At 41.8% G+C, this 18,102-nt stretch overlaps 1 protein-coding gene and 1 pseudogene across 4 annotated transcripts in view; one reads left to right on the top strand and one right to left on the bottom strand.

Moving 5' to 3' along the window:
* Positions 1-18,102, top strand: part of MAP3K3 (mitogen-activated protein kinase kinase kinase 3) — a 65,272-nt gene that overhangs the window by 21,994 nt on the left and 25,176 nt on the right. For 2 of the 4 annotated variants that reach the window (XM_028157414.2, XM_028157415.2), the window contains exons 3-6: positions 1,761-1,801; positions 6,237-6,336; positions 7,850-7,963; positions 13,798-13,918. In XM_028157414.2, coding sequence (XP_028013215.1) covers positions 1,761-1,801; positions 6,237-6,336; positions 7,850-7,963; positions 13,798-13,918 — 376 coding nt within the window. Of the gene's footprint in view, positions 1-1,760; positions 1,802-5,726; positions 5,836-5,888; positions 6,337-6,577; positions 6,612-7,849; positions 7,964-13,797; positions 13,919-18,102 lie in introns of those variants that run through there. The other 2 variants (XM_054708808.1, XM_054708809.1) reach the window with 2 other exon arrangements.
* On the bottom strand, positions 8,754-9,092 carry LOC103293149 (40S ribosomal protein S20-like; annotated as a pseudogene).

Consider the following 18,102-nt stretch of genomic DNA (forward strand, 5'->3'; position numbering starts at 1 on the left):
GTCTAAACGCTTTTCATAATAATACCAAGATGTTACTTGCCCTTTTCAGCCTCATTTTCTTAAGAATCTAAAGTTTTCCACAGGCTACATGATATCTAATATTACAACATATTGAAAGCAAAAGCTAATATGAGAATTCAGCTGTCTCCTATTAAGCCATGCATTGAAAAGATTTGCATTCTCTCACTAAACCCTTTTTAAAAAATTTTTATTTATTGATTTTAGAGAGAGAGGAAGGAGGAGACAGACAGACAGACACGTCGATTTGTTGTTCCACTTATTTATGTATTCATTGGTTGCAGCTTGTTGTGTGTCCTGACTGGGGATTAAACTCGCAACCTTGGTGTATCAGGACAATGCTCTAACCAACCGAGCTACCCAGCCAGCTCTCACTAAATTTGTAAAAAACATAGTTATTTTTTTAAATAAAAAAATGTATTTATGTTAACATGTACTGGTTTTTTATTATTTTAAAATGAATAAAATAAATTTTCTCAGTTTTAATTTCTAATATGGCAAATATTAGATATAATTTACATAAACTAAAGATCTTTGGGGTTCTCCACAATTTTAAGAGTGTAAATTAGAATTACTGGTCTGGTTCTTCAGTGGACTGGAAGAGAATTCTAGGCCCCTAATCTCTTGGGAAGAGGAAGTCCTTATGCATCCATTCTACCTTTCAGACTCTCTTCCTTTTTTGTCTGCTCTGTGTTCCTCATCTTCCAATTCTTTGAAAGCCTCTACTTTCTTCCATGCCATTCTATAAACGTATCTTTCTCAATATGATTTCATTCATTGATTATGAATTCTTTCTCTTCTCTATATTATTTGTTGATTTCCTAATAATCTTACTTTTCCCCCCCTCTATACCTGTTGTTCTGTCATATCTCTTCCCTTTTCCTTTCATTTTTAACTCCCACAAGTTGTTTGCCCTTCACAATAGCTCTTACTCCTTGATTTGTTCCTTAACATTCTAACACTACTTCCTTTTTTCCCCCTGATATTTACACTCAACTCTGTTCTCCAATTAATCCATTTAACAAATATTAAGGCCAAATATTACATATCATTCTCTTGATTATCTCCGGGGTACAGAAACAAGATAGATGTGATTCCTGTTCCCCCGTAGCTTATAGGCTACCCATGATGGTCATTTAGGATAAAGCTGGGGGCAGTTATAAGGTAATTTGTCCAGGGTCCCATGTTATCCCCCTGGGGGTAGCCTTGAGAGGATCACAGAAATCAATAGTAGCAGTAGCAACCATTTATTGCATGTCTACTGTATATAAGGCATTTTACTTCTATTATCTTATTTAGTTCTCATAGCAACTCTGCAAATTAGATATGTTTAGCCCCATCCTACAGATGGAAAAACCAAGATTTATAGAGGATAAATAACTTGCTCGTGGCCATATAACTAGGAAGTGTCAGTACTAAGATTTCTTTTTCTGTTCAGTCATATCAGCCAAGACAAGAAGGAACGGTATCCTGGCCAGGAAATTATATGGAGGGATGAAATGCCAGAGCATAGCAACTAATCTGGGGCAGCCACCTAGGGATCTTGTCCCAAGAGCTTTGCTGCCCTGAGATTAGAACTGGAAGACTACAACTCATTGGAAAGGGGAATGCCCAGGGAATAGAGACGCTGGAAAAGGACATCAGGGATATTTGCTTGATGTTGCTAAATGACTGCCTATTGCTTACCTGGGAGTAACACATGCCAGAGTACCCGCTAACTTGTCTTATCATTTCTTTGGCAGAGTGACGTCAGAATCAAGTTTGAGCACAATGGGGAGAGGCGGTAAGTCTGCTTTCTGATTAGTGGTTGTGTCCCTGGAGTGATTCTTGGGGGGTCACTGGCTGGATAATGGGGTTGATTGGACATAAAGGGTAAAGTTTCACCCTTGGCTTGGCCTACCAATTGAAACTTGTTTGTAGTCTATATAGAAGCCATTTAAACTGCTGATGTTTTACTCTCCTGCTCTTACTCTGTTACTGTGAGATCTGCTAGTTTGCGAGGGGAGGAAGTTAGGACTTCAGCCCTTCTCAGAGTCATAACTTCCAGACACTCTGACACTGTACCACTTGCACGCATTAGAGGGAGTTTAGGATTCTCCTGTGATGTGCCATTCCCATCCCTGGTAGAGTGGCCCTAATTTTGTTTATGTCAGGGGCTAGGGTGATGAATTGGAAGTTTTTTATAATATCTAGGTCAGTGGTCGGCAAACTCATTAGTCAACAGAGCGGCAAACTGCGGCTCGCGAGCCGCATGTGGCTCATGAGCCGCGGTTTGCTGACCACTGATCTAGGTCATGGGAAGCTTCACCAGGTCCCGCAGATGTGAAAGAGTTCAGATCACTTGAGAACATAGAAAGAGGGAGTTTTTCAGTCTATATTCTGTATCTTACCTTGTTAGGGAAGTGAGAGTAATATTACAAAACCCTGATGTCCTTTTCTCCATTGTCAGTATTTAGTTTTTTGGTTTTATTTTTTTGTAGGAAGTTAAGGTAGATGTTCTTAGTGAAGAAAAATATGACTCCACTTAATTTCTCATGTTATTTAAAGAAAAACTTCTAAAAACCATAGATAACTCTGGTCATGGGATATTTGGGACCCTGTGTGTATGTACTAGTATGTGCATAAGTGTGCCTTTCATATCTGTTTCCCACTCTTTGCCTTTCTTCCATTGATATCCCCCATTTTTCTTTGCTCCCAGCATATGGAGAGGTGAAGAGGATACTACTGAGTATAAGGTCCCCCTACTTTACAAGTTCCTCCAGAGGACCTTAGTTTCTCCAGACATTCTTAGTATTGGCACCTCTCTGCTGCTGGCAGTTTTCAGTCCACTTTGAAGTTAGCTCCATAGGATATTTGTGACTATAGCTCTTCCTTAAAAAGATACATCTACAAACCCACACGGTTGTCAGAGCTTGCCTGGTGGAAACATTTTGCAAAGAGTGGTCTGCAGAGCCACAGTCTTGCTGCCATGTGGGTTGTAGGGCTCTTCCAGGCCTGGAAGGAGGAAGGCCTTCTGAGCCCTGTCCCCAGCTGCTCCTCTTGTGTCTTGCCAATAGCTGGGAAGTTAAATTGTCACTTCATTATTGCTGCTTTTCACACTTCTGACCTGACTAGGTTTTGGAGGCATGGCCAGATTTGCAGCCCAGAGTTTTCAGTAGATATGAAATCAAAAGCTCAATTGTGTTGGAGCCTAATTATGCAGTTATGCTCTCCTGAATTCCTGTTCCCAAAGTGGTATGCAGTTACAGTGAGCAGACTTACTCTGAGAACATGTATGTGTTTAGTTTCAGAGAAGCTGCCAGATCGAAACCACAAATATTTAAGGTGGTCAGGCAGGAATGGTCTTTTGAAGCCCTGAGCAGCAGAGCATTGGTATCAAGGTTTTGAAAACTGCATTCTCTTTTTATGGAGCTGTTTTCAGGAGCCATGGCATTTCACTGTTTGTGTACTATGTGTGGAACTGAGGACTTTATAAAGTTGGTGCAAGGAAGCCAAGTTCAAGCTGCTTTGTGCCAGACAGCTCTGGTTTTGTGTATTTCATGTCTTAGGATTTTGTAGAGAATGTTATTGTGGGCTTCCTTTACTTTTTACAGGGAATATAGACAGTATCTATCTAAATAGTCCCTTAGAGAATTAAAATTTATATAAAAAAAGAAGTAGTGACTTTTCCCATTCATCTATGCCAAGTATCCATTCTGGAGAGCTGATTTCCCCTTTGCTTTGGAAGGTTGGGGTCCAGACTTCTGACCTTTCTCCCTCTTAACCCCAAGAGGGCAGAAGAGGAGGCCTGTAGATTAGTATCTCCTTCCGTTTGAAAACCTTCATGTCTGGACACTGGTAAGATGATTGTTATGGGTGTTTGATCCCTCTTTGAAACACTGGCCTAAAAATGCTTGTTATTCACTGAGTTGGCAGCAGTTTAGATCTTACCAACTCTGGAAGTCCTGGTTTCTGATCCTGACCAGGCTTTTGGGCTGCTCTTGGGGGCTTTGAATGGCTTGTCTCCAGGCCAAATGAAGGAGAATTTATCTCTGAGCCGATCCTTTTCTCATAGTGTGCTGGGGACATCTGAGTGGTCTTCTGATACTTTATTCAAAAAGGCTGGCCCCTTTTGAACTGCTGCTGAGGTCCTGATGAAGGGGGCGGGAGTATGATTTATGATTAGGAATTTACAGGAGTCATTCTCTCAGGCTCCAAAAAACACTCATATCTAGGTAACCCATATCTAGATAGCACCCAACAGTATCATTGCTTGGGACAGATGATTTAAGGGGAAAAAACATAGGATTACAATATGTTTGGATTTCCTGGTGGACACAGACTAATATATTCAGCAATATAACTTCCAACATTAAAGAAGTTATCTGGTTAGATTTCATTAAAATCCAATAGCATAGATTCCTCTTTCCTGTGTCTTATTGCTGCTTCTTCTGGTTCATACCTCTTCCCCCTCTGGGGAAGCAGGAAAGATGTGAAAGAACAACACACTGCTTCCTCTCAGCATGGAGGAAGGCAAGAACTGTAGAGGTTCCATGGCTGAGTGCTTTACCCCACCACATGGTAGTCAGATTTCATCTAGCCTGGACCTACTAAGAGATGAAGGAAGTTTCAGTAATGCATTTTTCCCATCACACTAAGCTTCTTTTCATGTGTTTATTAGCCATTCATAACTCTTCTTTGAATTGTCTCATCATATACTTTGCCTTTTTTTTAATTGGATTGTCTGTCTTTTTCCCCATTGATTTTGCAAGTATTTTCTCCAAGTTTGATATTTTGTGTGTGTATGTGTGTGTGTTAATCCTCACCTGAGAATATTTTTCCATTGATTTTTAGAGAGACTGGAAGGGAGAGGGAGAGACACAGAGAGAGAAATGTTGATGTGAGAGAGACACATCGTTTAGTTGCCTCCTGCACGTGCCCCAACCAGGGTCAGGGATTGAGCCTACAACCGAGGTATGTGCCCTTGAATCAAACCCAAGATCCTTCAGTCTGTGGACCAACACTTTATCTACTGAGCCAAACTGGTTAGGGCGATATTTTCTTAAACTTTGTTGATGATTTATTTTGTCATCAGAAATTTAAATTTGTTGTCAAATCTGTCTTTATCCTTTTTGTCTTCTCTATTAACACACACAAAAGTAGAGAGAATATTATACTGAACCTCCATGGACCTGTCACCCAGCTTCAATATTATCAACATTTTGCCAATCTTCTTTCATCTTTTCCCACTTTTAAATTTTGCTGTGATAGTTAATGACAAATCATGTTAACACCTATATAATCTTAACAAACTGTACAATTCAGTGGCTTCTAGTTTATTCGCAGAGTTCTTACTATATCCTCCATTATAGGAATTGTTCTTTGAACTGACCTGATGAGAATTTGTAGAAGAGCATCAATATCAGCACTACTTACATACCCACATGTGTCACTGGTTAATAAACTAATCAGACATATAACCGACTCAAGGGAAATTCCTGTGACTCTATGGCAGGAAATCTCGATTCCGAGGATAATCAGTATTGAGATTCCTATGATATCTCAAATATGAGCAATGGAAAAAATCTTTCAAGTCTGAAGTTGAGTCATTTAGGAGTTAAGACCATGGTTTTAGGACTGATGCACCAATCTCTAGGTTTTCTTCCTAACAGGAATATTTGGAACATAGTTCTTTTTTTTTTTTTAAATATATATTTTATTGATTTTTTTTTACAGAGAGGAAGGGACAGGGATAGAGAGTTAGAAACATCGATGAGAGAGAAACATCAATCAGCTGGCTCCTACACACCCCCTACTGGGGATGTGCCCTCAACCAAGGTACATGCCCTTGACTGGAATCGAACCTGGGACCCTTTAGTCCGCAGGCTGACGCTCTATCCACTGAGCCAAACCGGTTAGGGCTGGAACATAGTTCTTAAATCTAGGTGTCCTGCTATGATACTGAGCTGTCATTGACAGAAATATCTAAGCCAAAGTGGTAGAGCAGTGGTTGGGACTAAGCAAATACTTGTGGGTACTATTAGCAAACCTGAAAGATGCTTAGAGGAAGAGTGAAAAAATACAGACAGGTAAGAGAAGAAAAAGAAACAACAAAGAAAAAGGCAAATTGTGTCCTGTATTGAAAAAAAAAACACACACAAGATAATCACTCAGAAGTCATAGCTTTCTAAATCCTACGTTAAAATATGCAATTAACCATGCTTCCTATTCCTGTTCAGAATTATAGCATTCATCCGGCCTGTGAGATATGAAGATGTGGAGCGCAAGGTGACAACAGTGTTTGGGCAGCCTCTTGATCTACATTACATGAACAATGAGGTGAGAAAGTAGATGGATGATATGGGGACAACTGTGGGGACAGCTGCCTACCTTTTTTCTCTCTGCTTAGCTGAGGATTTCCTGATTTGTTCTTGTAATATCATCACATGTTTTCACTTTCTGGAGCTTTTTTTCTTAATTCCAGTAACTGGTATCTCTGGTGGGTGTTTTTGTTTGTTTTGTTTTATTTTCACTATATGGGGAGATTACATAGCTATTTTCATTTCCCTTGCTCTTTCAGTGCCGGTAGCTCTAATACTCCATGGTGGAATCAGGTATGGTATCAGAGCCAAGGCTTATATTGTCTCCTTTATATTTTGGAGGTGATCTTTTTCTTTCCAGCACAGACTTAACTAGAAGCAGAGGAACTGGGAAGGTGGAGAAAACTGGTGGGTAGAACCTCTATTGACAGTCATAAATGCTGGATTCTTCTCTCAGAGTTTAACTCCTGATAGTAGCTTGCTTCACAAGTTAGCACGTACTTCAGCGATTTCTTTGACTCTTCCTCCTCAAGCTACTTGACCAGGGCAGGAAGGAATTCTTTTTTTCTTTTTTCTTTTTTTTTTTTAATATATTTTTATTGATTTCAGAGAGGAAGGGAGAGGGAGAGAGAAATAGAAACATCAATGATGAGAGAGAATCACTGATCAGCTGCCTCCTGCACGCCCCCTACTGGAGATTGAGCCCGCAACCCAGGAATGTGCCCTTGACTGGAATCGAACCCGAGACCCTTTAGTCCGCAGGCCGATGCTCTATCCACTGAGCCAAACCAGCTAGGGCAGGAAGGAATTCTTTTGATTGTCAGTTAGTTGGCTGCTTTCCTAGCTATAAGTAAGGTACTAGAGGCTGCAATCTGTTTAGACTGGTGCTTTGCATTAGTCTGAAAGGTAATGTGTTTGTGCCTAGTAAAGAGAGTATGTCTAGAGCAGTGATTTCCCACCTTTTTCAGCTCATGACATACATACACTAATTACTAAAATTTTTGTTTTATTTATGTTTATATATTTGTAATAATAGTTTTATTAATAATTCACCTACCATAAAATTTACTCTTTCCAACCCTGCTATGTGGTCTAAATTTGTGTCCTTATATGAGTAACAGTTTTCATCCTCTTCCTGCCTCCCTCCTCCACCTGTGCCTTTTCTGCTTATTTCGTTAATGTCAGACAGGATTCTACTGCTTACTTTGGAAAGAAATATGGGGACTATAGCTGTTTGGCGGCAGGGGAGGGTGACCATAAATAATACAAGAGATCTTTTTTGAGCAGTGAAACTGTTTTAAAATTGAATTGCAGAGATGGTTGCACAACTCTGTAAATTTACTAAAAATTACTGAATTGTACATGTAAAGAAAAGAAAATATCTCTATAATTTTAATGCGATCTTTTAAGACCCCATAGTATCCAATGAGATTGTTTTCTTCCAAACTTATTTTTATTTTTTGTTTATTTTGCTTATTTCTGCAAACTAAAGACTTTTATATGATTTCCTTTTTTTGTGTCCTGTGTCACAGCTCTCCATCCTGCTGAAGAACCAAGATGATCTTGATAAAGCAATTGACATTTTGGATAGGAGCTCAAGCATGAAAAGCCTTAGGATATTGCTGCTGCCTCAGGACAGAAACCATGTAAGTAGCCCCTGTCATAGCCTGGCAGCGGAAAACAAAGCTTGCTGTCCTTGAGGGGTTCACCTTGCTTCCTTGACAGAATTTTGTGTTCCTCAGCCACTACTAAAGTGAAAACATAAGCCTAGCCACTGTGTCAGTGGCCAGTTAGCCTTCTGCATTTGATTTCACTGTGAAGCCAGATCATCAGTGTTTAAGTTGCAACTAAAGATTACTTGACTTGTGGTGTGGGAGGAAGGAAAACATTTTATAATAAAGGATTTTTTTTCTCTATATTTATGTCCTTTCAATTAGATTTGGACCCTAATGAGAGATTTGATTAGTGTGGGGAGTGCTGATAAGCAAAGGCTACCAAGGCTTCAAGACTGTCATGCTTCATAAATCACAACTCCTCAGCAACTGTGCCTTTCCCTTGGGACATATGTAGGAAATAAACTTTTCTTTCTCTTCATTGGAAAAAAGGCCATTGGGCTGTAGGGCTCTTGTAACTTACCAGCTGCTGCCTTACCAAATGGCAGGCAATCAACAGGGACTATCAGAAGTGAGGAGTTATTCTTTATGCAGTTTCCTTTCCTAAAGGGTCTCTGGGGGACTACATTCCACAAGAATGCTTGTAAACTGGGTCTGGCTTCTACTCATGGATTCTTCTACCAGTTTTCTTCAGATGCATGTTCCCAATGGTTTCTTGGCACTCTTTCCTTATGCTTGAAGACAGCCAGCTGTAGACAGCTGACATTGCTGTCTGAGAGCCATGGGTGCACTATACCAGGACAGAATTTAGATGGAATGGTGCTCAAGCATCTGCAATGGTGACTTCAACCTCTACTGATGGAAGTAATCTGGTGAACAAAGGAGCTGTGCAAGTCAATGAGTCAATAGTGGATCCTCATCTGAAAGCGATCCCAAGCCTTAGAACCCTCTTCACAGGGAGTTTTTCTTGTAGTGATTCTCAGAGTCGTGGTAGGCACCTGAACTGGTCCTTTCACTTTGAGATTCTTTTCTATTGCACCTCTGATCAAATGAGCATACACCTTCTCCAAAGGCTTTACATTGAGGCTGGTTAGAGTAATTGTGCTTTAGTAATCACCACCTGTGGTTCCACGGGTGTCTTTTCAGTACCTTTAAAAGCCATGGCTGTGCCACAGCTGCCTGACCAACTTGTTCCTAGGTGAGAGTGAACAGTCGTGAGGCAGGAGCAGGAGTGGGAGGGACAGAGCTGCATTGTAGCTGCAACCGTGTCTTCCTCCGACCATTTATTTTTTAAGAGACGTATGGGGTTGGACGGTCCTATTAATTAGGAGGAGGCACAGGAGAATGCAGTTAGGGAGCCTTAGAATTAAGAAGACATTTTCTGATATTACAGACGTGTCCTGTGCATGAAGATTTGTTTTCTCTATCCCAAGTGTGTCTTTTTAAAAAAGATGTTTTGGGAAGTATTCTGAAATAAAAATACATACTTTATTATTTCATTTCTCTATTCAAATTTCTCACCTGCTCTTTACGGTTTTTCCTTATTGCCTGTCATATAAAATCTACATTTATCCTATCACTCAGGATTTATCACCCAACTACCCTTGCTTTTAATTCCCCAGTCTCATCTTTCCACATTCTTCCTTATACTCCCCCATTCTTCAGTTCTTCCTTCCTCTTTGTCAGACCATGGCCATTACCTTTTTAAAGGATGTAGCCTGATATACCCTCTACAATTTAGTTAATATATTGACTGAGGCCATTTTGTTTATTCCCTATTAGTTTAATCATTGGATGTAATTTGCACACTGCTTTATAGGTTGCTTAATAATTATCCTCTAGCCGAAACTGGTTTGGCTCAGTGGATAGAGCGTCAACCTGTGGACTGAAAAGTCCCAGGTTCGATTCCGGTCAAGGGCATGTACCTTGGTTGCAGGCACATCCCCAGTAGGGGGTGTGCAGGAGGCGGATGATCAATGTTTCTCTCATCGATGTTTCTAACTCTCTATCCCTCTCCCTTCCTCTCTGTAAAAAATCAATAAAATATATTATAAAAAAAAGAAAAGAAAATTACATTAAAAAAATAATTATCCTCTAGTTGTTGCATATTTGTAACTTTTACCCTAACAGATTATACAATCTTCATAATTATAATTTACAAGGATACATAATTCCCTTGAGTTGGATATACCATAATTTAATTAAATAACCATTTATGCTATACTAGAGGCCCAATGCACAAAGATTCATGCAAGAATGGGCCTTCCGAAAAATAAAAAATAAAAAAAAGAATGGGCCTTCCTTCCCCTGACTGCCAGCACCGCCTTCGCTCTGCCTTGAGTTGCCTTTCCCCCTTTCCACGCTGCCCAGAGGCCCGGAGTGGCTGGGGTAGTGTGGAATGCCTATGTCGTCGCCATGGCGACAATGCAAGCGTCCCGCCCCGCCCCTGCGTATGCAAATTAACCTGCCAACTTTGTTGGGTTAATTTGCATACCCACTCCTGATTGGCTGGAGGGTATCGTGAATGTACAGTCAATTAGCATGTTACTCTTTTATTAGGTAGATTGGGACACTTAAGCTGCTATTATTTTTTGCATTTATAAAGATGTGCATTTAAGACTAACAGTGAGTGATAATGGTGGTGATTATATCTTTCCTTGGGAATTTCCTCAAGTAGACTTCAAGCTTCTTAATAAACAGAAGTATGATTCAAAATTGCTATGTGCTCAGGAATCCCACCTCTAGAACAGTGCTTCTCTAACTGTCAGTGATGCTTCACTCTCATATCAATGTTTCTCTCTCTTTAAAACAAAAACAGAAAAACATTTCCTTGGTGAGAATTAAAATAAATAAAGACTTTTCTAAACATGTGTGCATCTAACTCTTAATTTATCTTTCTGCTCTTGATCTTCTTAAAACTTTCTAGACCCAGGTTTTAAGCTTAGCATTCTTTTGTATCTGCATACAAAAGCATATATATAATCAAAGTCTGCAAAGCATTGAAGAGTAGAAGTAATGAAAACAGGTTTATTCACCTAATCTCAATATGGATTAGCTCCTTGAATATTGGTGGTATATAACAAAAAGAGAAAATAATTTATATAATGGTTGTAAACATGGCATCCATTATTCAAGTTGCACAGCTTCAAAACATTTTTAAAGGTTTTAAATAAATTAATGTTAAAGCTATAAATTTATTAAATAACCCACCTAGATGCTTCTACACCTATCATCACTATATTCATGCAAATGTCTCTTGGTGCCACCATTGAAGCAGAGCACTGGTGAGATCCAGGGTGCTGTTTCTCAGCTCGTGTTCCCATGAATCTAACTAAAGGAAGTGCACACACACACACACACACACACACACACACGCTTTCCTCCCACTGCAGAATTGAATCCACTTATTCCTTTTGTTTGATGCCACCAAATCTTTTATCAAGATTGTAGGTTAACTTTTATAACCACTTTGTCTGCTAATCTTCTAGCTTCCACTCACTGCAATCTTTATGTACGTGGTTCCCTGGTAATGTTGCATGTTGTTTGTGTCAGCCACACAAACTGCTACCCACAGAATCCTTCAGTGAAGTTTTCATTGAATGGTCAAATGCCACATTCTGTTTGCTATCTTTAAAATGTTCTGCTAGCTACACCCTTCACACCTGTTGACTCTCTTTTCACTCTATTACAGTCCCCATTTATTTTCCTAGTCCCACCTTCCTCCTTCCTCTTTCCCACTTCTAAGTTTTATTCAGGGTTCCCTGAATCCTCGCATCAACCTCATTTTTGTTTGCTACACCATTCTCTTTTATCTCCTTAAATTGGGGTTTCCAAACTTGACTATTACAAACACTTGGGAAGATTTGAAAAATGCCGATCTTTGAGCCCCATCCTCAGTTGGTCTGAAGTGTCAAAAGCCTCATGGGCAGTTCTGATGGGTGGCTAGGGTTGAGAACTGTTGCTTTAAATTGAAGCATGACTCACCTTCTAAGACATTGCTGCTCAAAGTATGGACCATGTGCCAGCACTATCACCTGGAAGCTTGTTAGAAATGCAGATTCTCAACCCCACCCAGACCTACTGTATCAGAATCTACTTTTTAACAAGGTCCCAGGTGATCTGTGTACACATTAAAGTGTGAGAGCCTTGCTTTGAAACCTTTATTAATTTCCCTTCATCTGCTTTCCAACCTGTTGCCACAACTTCAGCCTCTTATTTTTTTTTCTTTTTACAAATCTATACTTATGCTGGCTATTAAACCTACTTTCCTATCTCAACTTTCAGATTTTAAAATTGAGAGTTTAGAATATATGTTCTTTGATACATTTCTATTTCATGTTGCCAAGATTTATTGACTTCCTACTATGTGTAAGGCCCTGAGTCCAAGCAGGTGTCCTTGGGGTGCTCATCATGCAGCTCTTCTGATTGCAGGGCTGTGGCCTTCGCTTGCCCTTCCCTGGCCTGCTGCCTCAGTATGTGGCTTTGACTTTTTCCTTTCTGACTCTCAGCAGAGAGCTATTGCACATTGGAGGCTTCAGCAAGAACATTCACTTCCCCTTGGTTCTGACTTCCCATTAGAGCAATACAGTTTGTCAAGACAACCTGCATGTGAAAAGTCTGGCGTGGGGGGATTAGAGGAGGCTGCTTGGCAGCTGAACTCACCCCTGAGAACGGGAAGCCTTTTTCCTGGAGGACAGGATATAGTTTGTTTAGGTCAGATTTTTTTTTTCTTCTGGGAGGTAAAAGACAGAGATGTAAGTAGAAACTTTGACCCAAATTATTGACCCAAATAAATGGCCCTGAAGAAAAGGGCTATTTTTTGAATTCTGGGAATTTGTATCAAGGGGGAATTCTGGCCTTAATGTTGCTGAGACCCCTGCTGCCACTATAAATCCCAAGCTCCCATTTCCATTCTCAGTAGTCCTCTGTATATTTGTAAGCACATCCTGACTTCACTTGCTCACCACCAAACTTCAGTTTTAAGCTTTCTCAATGCAAGGATCCCCTTTTATTGTTTTATTTTTCTCTCTAGGGCTTGGCTGGATCAGTGCAAAAGTTGGGGGTCAGTCTGGTAATGCTGCTGATCTTGTTTTGAGGTCCTTGACCTCTGGCAGAATAGAAATAGCCTTTCCCAAATGAACACAATTCTGAGATGGTTTACATGTAAACTCCAGTAATATGAAGCAACTGAAATCTTACCTTAATTTTCAGGGAGTGATTATGGGAAGAAATAGCATATCAAGTTACTTTTTTTAAGATTCCTATTGCAACAATCCTAACCTCAAATATTCTTTTTTTTTTAAATATATTTTTATTGTTGATAGTATTACAGATATCGCCCATCCCCCTTCCCTCCCTCCTCCCAGCCCCTACCTACTCCCCTCAAGTTACTTTTAAAAATACATATTTATCAACCAGAATTTTGTTGGGCAGGGAGGGTGCCATCATTGTCTATTCTGACCCCCACTCGGCAGGTGGTCTCACTGCTGAAATAATTTCCTGCTTTTCCTGCTATTCTTCCCAAGCTCGCTGGAGAATTTTATGAGAGGGTATTTACAACTTTTTTCTGTTTGGCAGATTAATAGAGGAATGCCTGTTATTCCTCCGTGTCTGGGTCATTGCCTATTAAATTGGGGCACTGGGTCTCAGTGCTCATATGTCAGTGAAGCCATAAAACTACATAGAGCAAATAGTGATTTTCCAAGACAGACTGAGGATTGAAATTTGGAGGAAAGCTGGGTTGCTGTAGCTCATGTATTGAAAGCATGAAGGTGGCTGAAAATATGTGGATTCTAGGTAAGGGTGATGGGGTTTTTCTCAGCCCACCTGCTTAAAGATATCTCAGTCTTTTTCTTCTTATCTTGCAGACAAGTTCCTCTCCCCACTCTGGGGTGTCTAGGCAGGTGCGGATCAAAGCTTCCCAGTCTGCAGGAGATATAAATACTGTCTACCAGCCCCCCGAGACCAGAAGCAGGCACCTCTCTGTCAGTGAGTATTTCACCCCTTTTTTTCTCTCATCTAATTAATCTGCCCATATTTTTTTAAATTATTAATTAAAAACAATCAGCAAACATTATTGACTGTGACTCTGTGCAGAATAATCCTCTATGCCTTTATTTGGGAAAAAGGAATAAAAAAATATGACTGGGATGGTATTGTGATCCTCAGGAAACTTACATTGTAATGATATGATGGCGTAATCAAATTCCTTTTAAATATCTCTGAAAAAGTGATCTCCTCAGACATCTTTGTGAAGCCCTCCAGCAGCAGTCTACCTTCATTTTTGACCATTCTTTCCCCAAAGGATTGTGGACTTGTGGAGTTCAGAATCAGGTCTAAGTTTGACCTCAAACCTCTTGCCTGTGATTCCTGAGGAGTCCCTGTGCTTAGAGGTAGATGCTGACTAATGAAACTCTTGAAAAGTCAAATTAAGTTGTCTTAGAAGGACAAGAGGCTGTTGACATTGTATATATAATTGGCTAATTAGGAAGAAAGCTGTGTAGCTGCTGCCAGGTCTCCCCAGGAAAGAAATCTAAATCATATCTGTGCATTATACCAGGTAACCCCATATTGCTCTGGATCCTATTTCCTAGAATCTGAGGTAAAGGGCCATTTCTTGAATTCTGGGAATTTGTATCAAGGGGGAAATCTGGCCTTATCAAACATTTGTGTTGAGCCTGCTCTCCTAACGTTGCTGAGACCCCTGCTGCCACTATGAAACCAAGTTCTATCCATACAGGGAGAATTGCATCAAACTAAACTGCTCTCTGAAGATCTTGAGCTGAGCTTGGGGAGGTCTGAGCATTGGTCTTGTTGCTAAGCTTGTCTGTGAGTGATAAGCCTCCTGAGGGAGTAGCAAGAAGAATATGTTGCTGAGGCATTGACTTCAACTCACTGGGTAATTTCTTGAACTCAAACAAGCACTGGTAATAAGTGTTACCAAGCTGAAAGTCTGTGTATAAGTTTCATATTTCTCTAAAATTATTGATAATTGGCAGCTGTGTTTCCAATAAGCTGGTTGAGGAGAGAGAGCCAGGACCCCAGCAAAGAGACTGTCCAGAGCATCTCTGGCCCTGGAGATTGAGAGGCTGGGAGGGCAGCATTGTTCATTTGTGGAATAAGCAGTGAGAATTGACTTGGGGCAGTGACGAGGCCTTCTTTTCCTAGGCAAGTGCCTGTGATTTGTATGTGGAAGCAAGAGCTAAATGCTGGGCCATTGTTGTAGGGAGTCATATATGAAATTCCTTGTATGAGAATGCTGAGAAATAAGATTTCTATGAAGTAATTCCTGTTTATCTAGAGAGTGGGCAATACAGCCTCCCCACACAGATAGATCCTGGGTTCCTTCATTCAGTAAGCATTATGTATCAGCCATTGGACTGGGATGAATGCTACAGTGAAGGCTAAGGATGTTGTGGGAGCACAGAGGAGGCAGGCAATAACCAACTCTGCCTAGGACTTTGGAGAACAGCTTTCACAGAAGAGGGAACATCAGAGCTGACACACAAAGGAAGATTTACTGAGTTTAAAGTAGAGACATATTCCAACCACAAGAAAGACCACCTGCCAGGCACGATCACAACAGAAGGTGGTGAGATCCAAGAACCCAGGTGGTTTGGAGTAATAGATGTGACGAGAGTAGTGGACAGAGCCTGCCAGTCTTTCTATAAAGCTGAGAAGTGGCAGAGATTATTTCTAACTGGGATGACCTGGGAAATGCATTCTGGCGAGGAGCTGTTTGAGCTGATCTCTAGAGATTATGGAAGATTTCCATAGGCAAAGATGAGGGGAGAGGACATTTCAACCATTTGCCTATGGAACTCTTACTTATCCTTTAGATTGGCTGATGTATTTGGAGGAAAAATAGAGTGAGAAAGGATGCCTGGACCACTTTCTTGACTGCGCTTCAGGCTTTGGTAGGCAGTGGGAAGCTGCTGAAAATGTTGACCATTTATACCCATCCTATCTAATAAAATAGTAATATGCAAATTGACCATACCTCTGCTATACCCACCAGCCATGCCCACCAACCAATCAGGAGCAAATATGCAAATAAACCCAACCAAGATGGCTGCGGCCACAGAGAGCAGGAGGGAGGCTTGGGTTTCCCTGGCAATGAGGGAGCCAAGCTTTCCGCCTGCCCTTGCTGGCCTAGGCCTCCACTCAAGGCTACAAAGTTTCAATGATAGAAGATACATAAATCCAGACAAAATGGCGGCAGCCATGGAGCTGGAAAAAGCAGGAGGCTAGGGTTGCCCTGGGCGATGGAGGAAGCCAAGCTTTCTGTACACCCTGGCCGGCCCAGGCCTCCGCTTAAGGCTACAAAGTTTCAATTATAGAAGATACATAAATCCCAACAGAAATGGCTGCCGCCATGGAGCAAGCAGGAGGCTTGGCTCCACTCCAGGCTACAAAGTTTCAATTGTAGAAGATAAATAAGTCCCAGATACCAGGGCCTCCACTTGGGTCACCAGGGGCCGTGGCCGGCCTGCAAACCACCACAGGCCCCTCACCCAGGCCACCCCACACCCCAAGGGAACCCCCACCCTGATCCGGGACACCCTTCAGGGCAAACGAGCTGGCCCCCACCCATGCACCAGGCCTCTATCCTATCTAATAAAAGAGTAATATGCAGATTGACGATCACTCCAACACACAAGATGGCTGCCCCCATGTGGTCAAAAATCCTGCCCCCATGTGGACACAAGATGGCCACCACAAGATGGCCAGCAGGAGAGAGCAGTTGGGAGGGACCAGGCCTGCAAGGGAGGGCAGTTGGGGGCGATCAAGCCTGCAGGGGAGGGCAGTTAGGGGTGACCAGGCTGGCAGAGGAGGGAAGTTGGGGGTGACCGGGCCTGCAGGGAAGGGCAGTTGGGGGGGACCCAGTCCTGCAGTGGAGAGCAGTTGGGGGAGACAAGGCCTTCAGAGGGGATGGCAGTTAGGGGTGACCAGGCCTGCAGGGGATGGCAGTTAAGGGTGACCAGGCCTGCAGGAGAGGGCAGTTAGGGGCAAACAGACTGGCAGGGGAGCAGTTAGGCATCAGTCAGGCTGGCAGGGGAGTGGTTAGGGGGTGATCAGGATGGCAGGCAGAAGCGGTTTGGGGCAATCAGAAAGGCAGGCAGGCGAGCAGTTGGGAGCCAGCAGTCCTGGATTGGAGGGGTCCCAGATTGGAGAGGGTGCAGGCTGGGCTGAGGGACAACCCCCGCCCTCCGTGCACGAATTTCGTGCACTGGGCCTCTAGTCTCCATTATAATGCTTATCACATTATCTTGTTATCTCCCTGTCAGACTGCATTTTTAATCATTCATTTATTCATTCAAGAAATAATTGCCAAAGTATCTGTGTGCCAGCTACATGAGAATAAAAAGGACATAGGTGCTGTCACTATTGCCCTTATAGATCTGTGGGAAGACAGACATCTACGTGTCATGCTGTGACTAATGTATAATTATAGACTATGACTAAAGGTGTATGGTGCTGTGTGCACGTATGACAGAGGGATGTGGCCTGATTTGGGGGCAGGAAAGCCTTAGGCTATAACCCAGAGCATGAATGAGAGTTATACAGAGGAGATACAAGGAAGAGTTTCAGGCAGGGAGAGCCTTATGGCTGAGGGAGTTTGGTGTGTTTGAGAAACAAAGAATCCTGAGGGCTGGAGAGCTGAGAACAAGAGGAAGGGGGACAGGCTGAGTCTGGGGAGGGAGGCAGAGCCTTACGGAATGTGATGAAAATTTTGATCCTTATATTGAAAGCAATGGGAAATCCATTGTAGGGTTTTTAAGTGAAAAGGAATGAGTGATATAACATACTCAGATTTACTTTGAAAAGATTGATCTAGCTACAGTGTGGAGAACAGATTGGGGTGGGGTAAGAATGGATCTAAGGGAACCACTGGATCTAATGCAGTGGTCCAGATGAAAGAAGACAGAGCTTGGAATAAGTTAGTGACTTTAGTGGAGAGAGGAAGAAACAGGTGGATAGGAGACATTTAGAAAGTAAAACTGACAGAATATGGCATTGCAGTGGTTCTCAAGGTGTGTTCTGGGGACTTTGGGGTGGTCCCTGAGGTCCTTTCAGGAGGTCTGTGAGATCAAAACTGCTTTCATAGTAGTATTAAGAAATGATCTGCCTTTTCACTCCCTCCCTCATGAGTTTTCCAGAGGTTACAAGCC

This window comes from Eptesicus fuscus, chromosome 20 (assembly GCF_027574615.1).
Source record: "Eptesicus fuscus isolate TK198812 chromosome 20, DD_ASM_mEF_20220401, whole genome shotgun sequence".
Classification (NCBI taxonomy): Eukaryota; Metazoa; Chordata; class Mammalia; order Chiroptera; family Vespertilionidae; genus Eptesicus; species Eptesicus fuscus.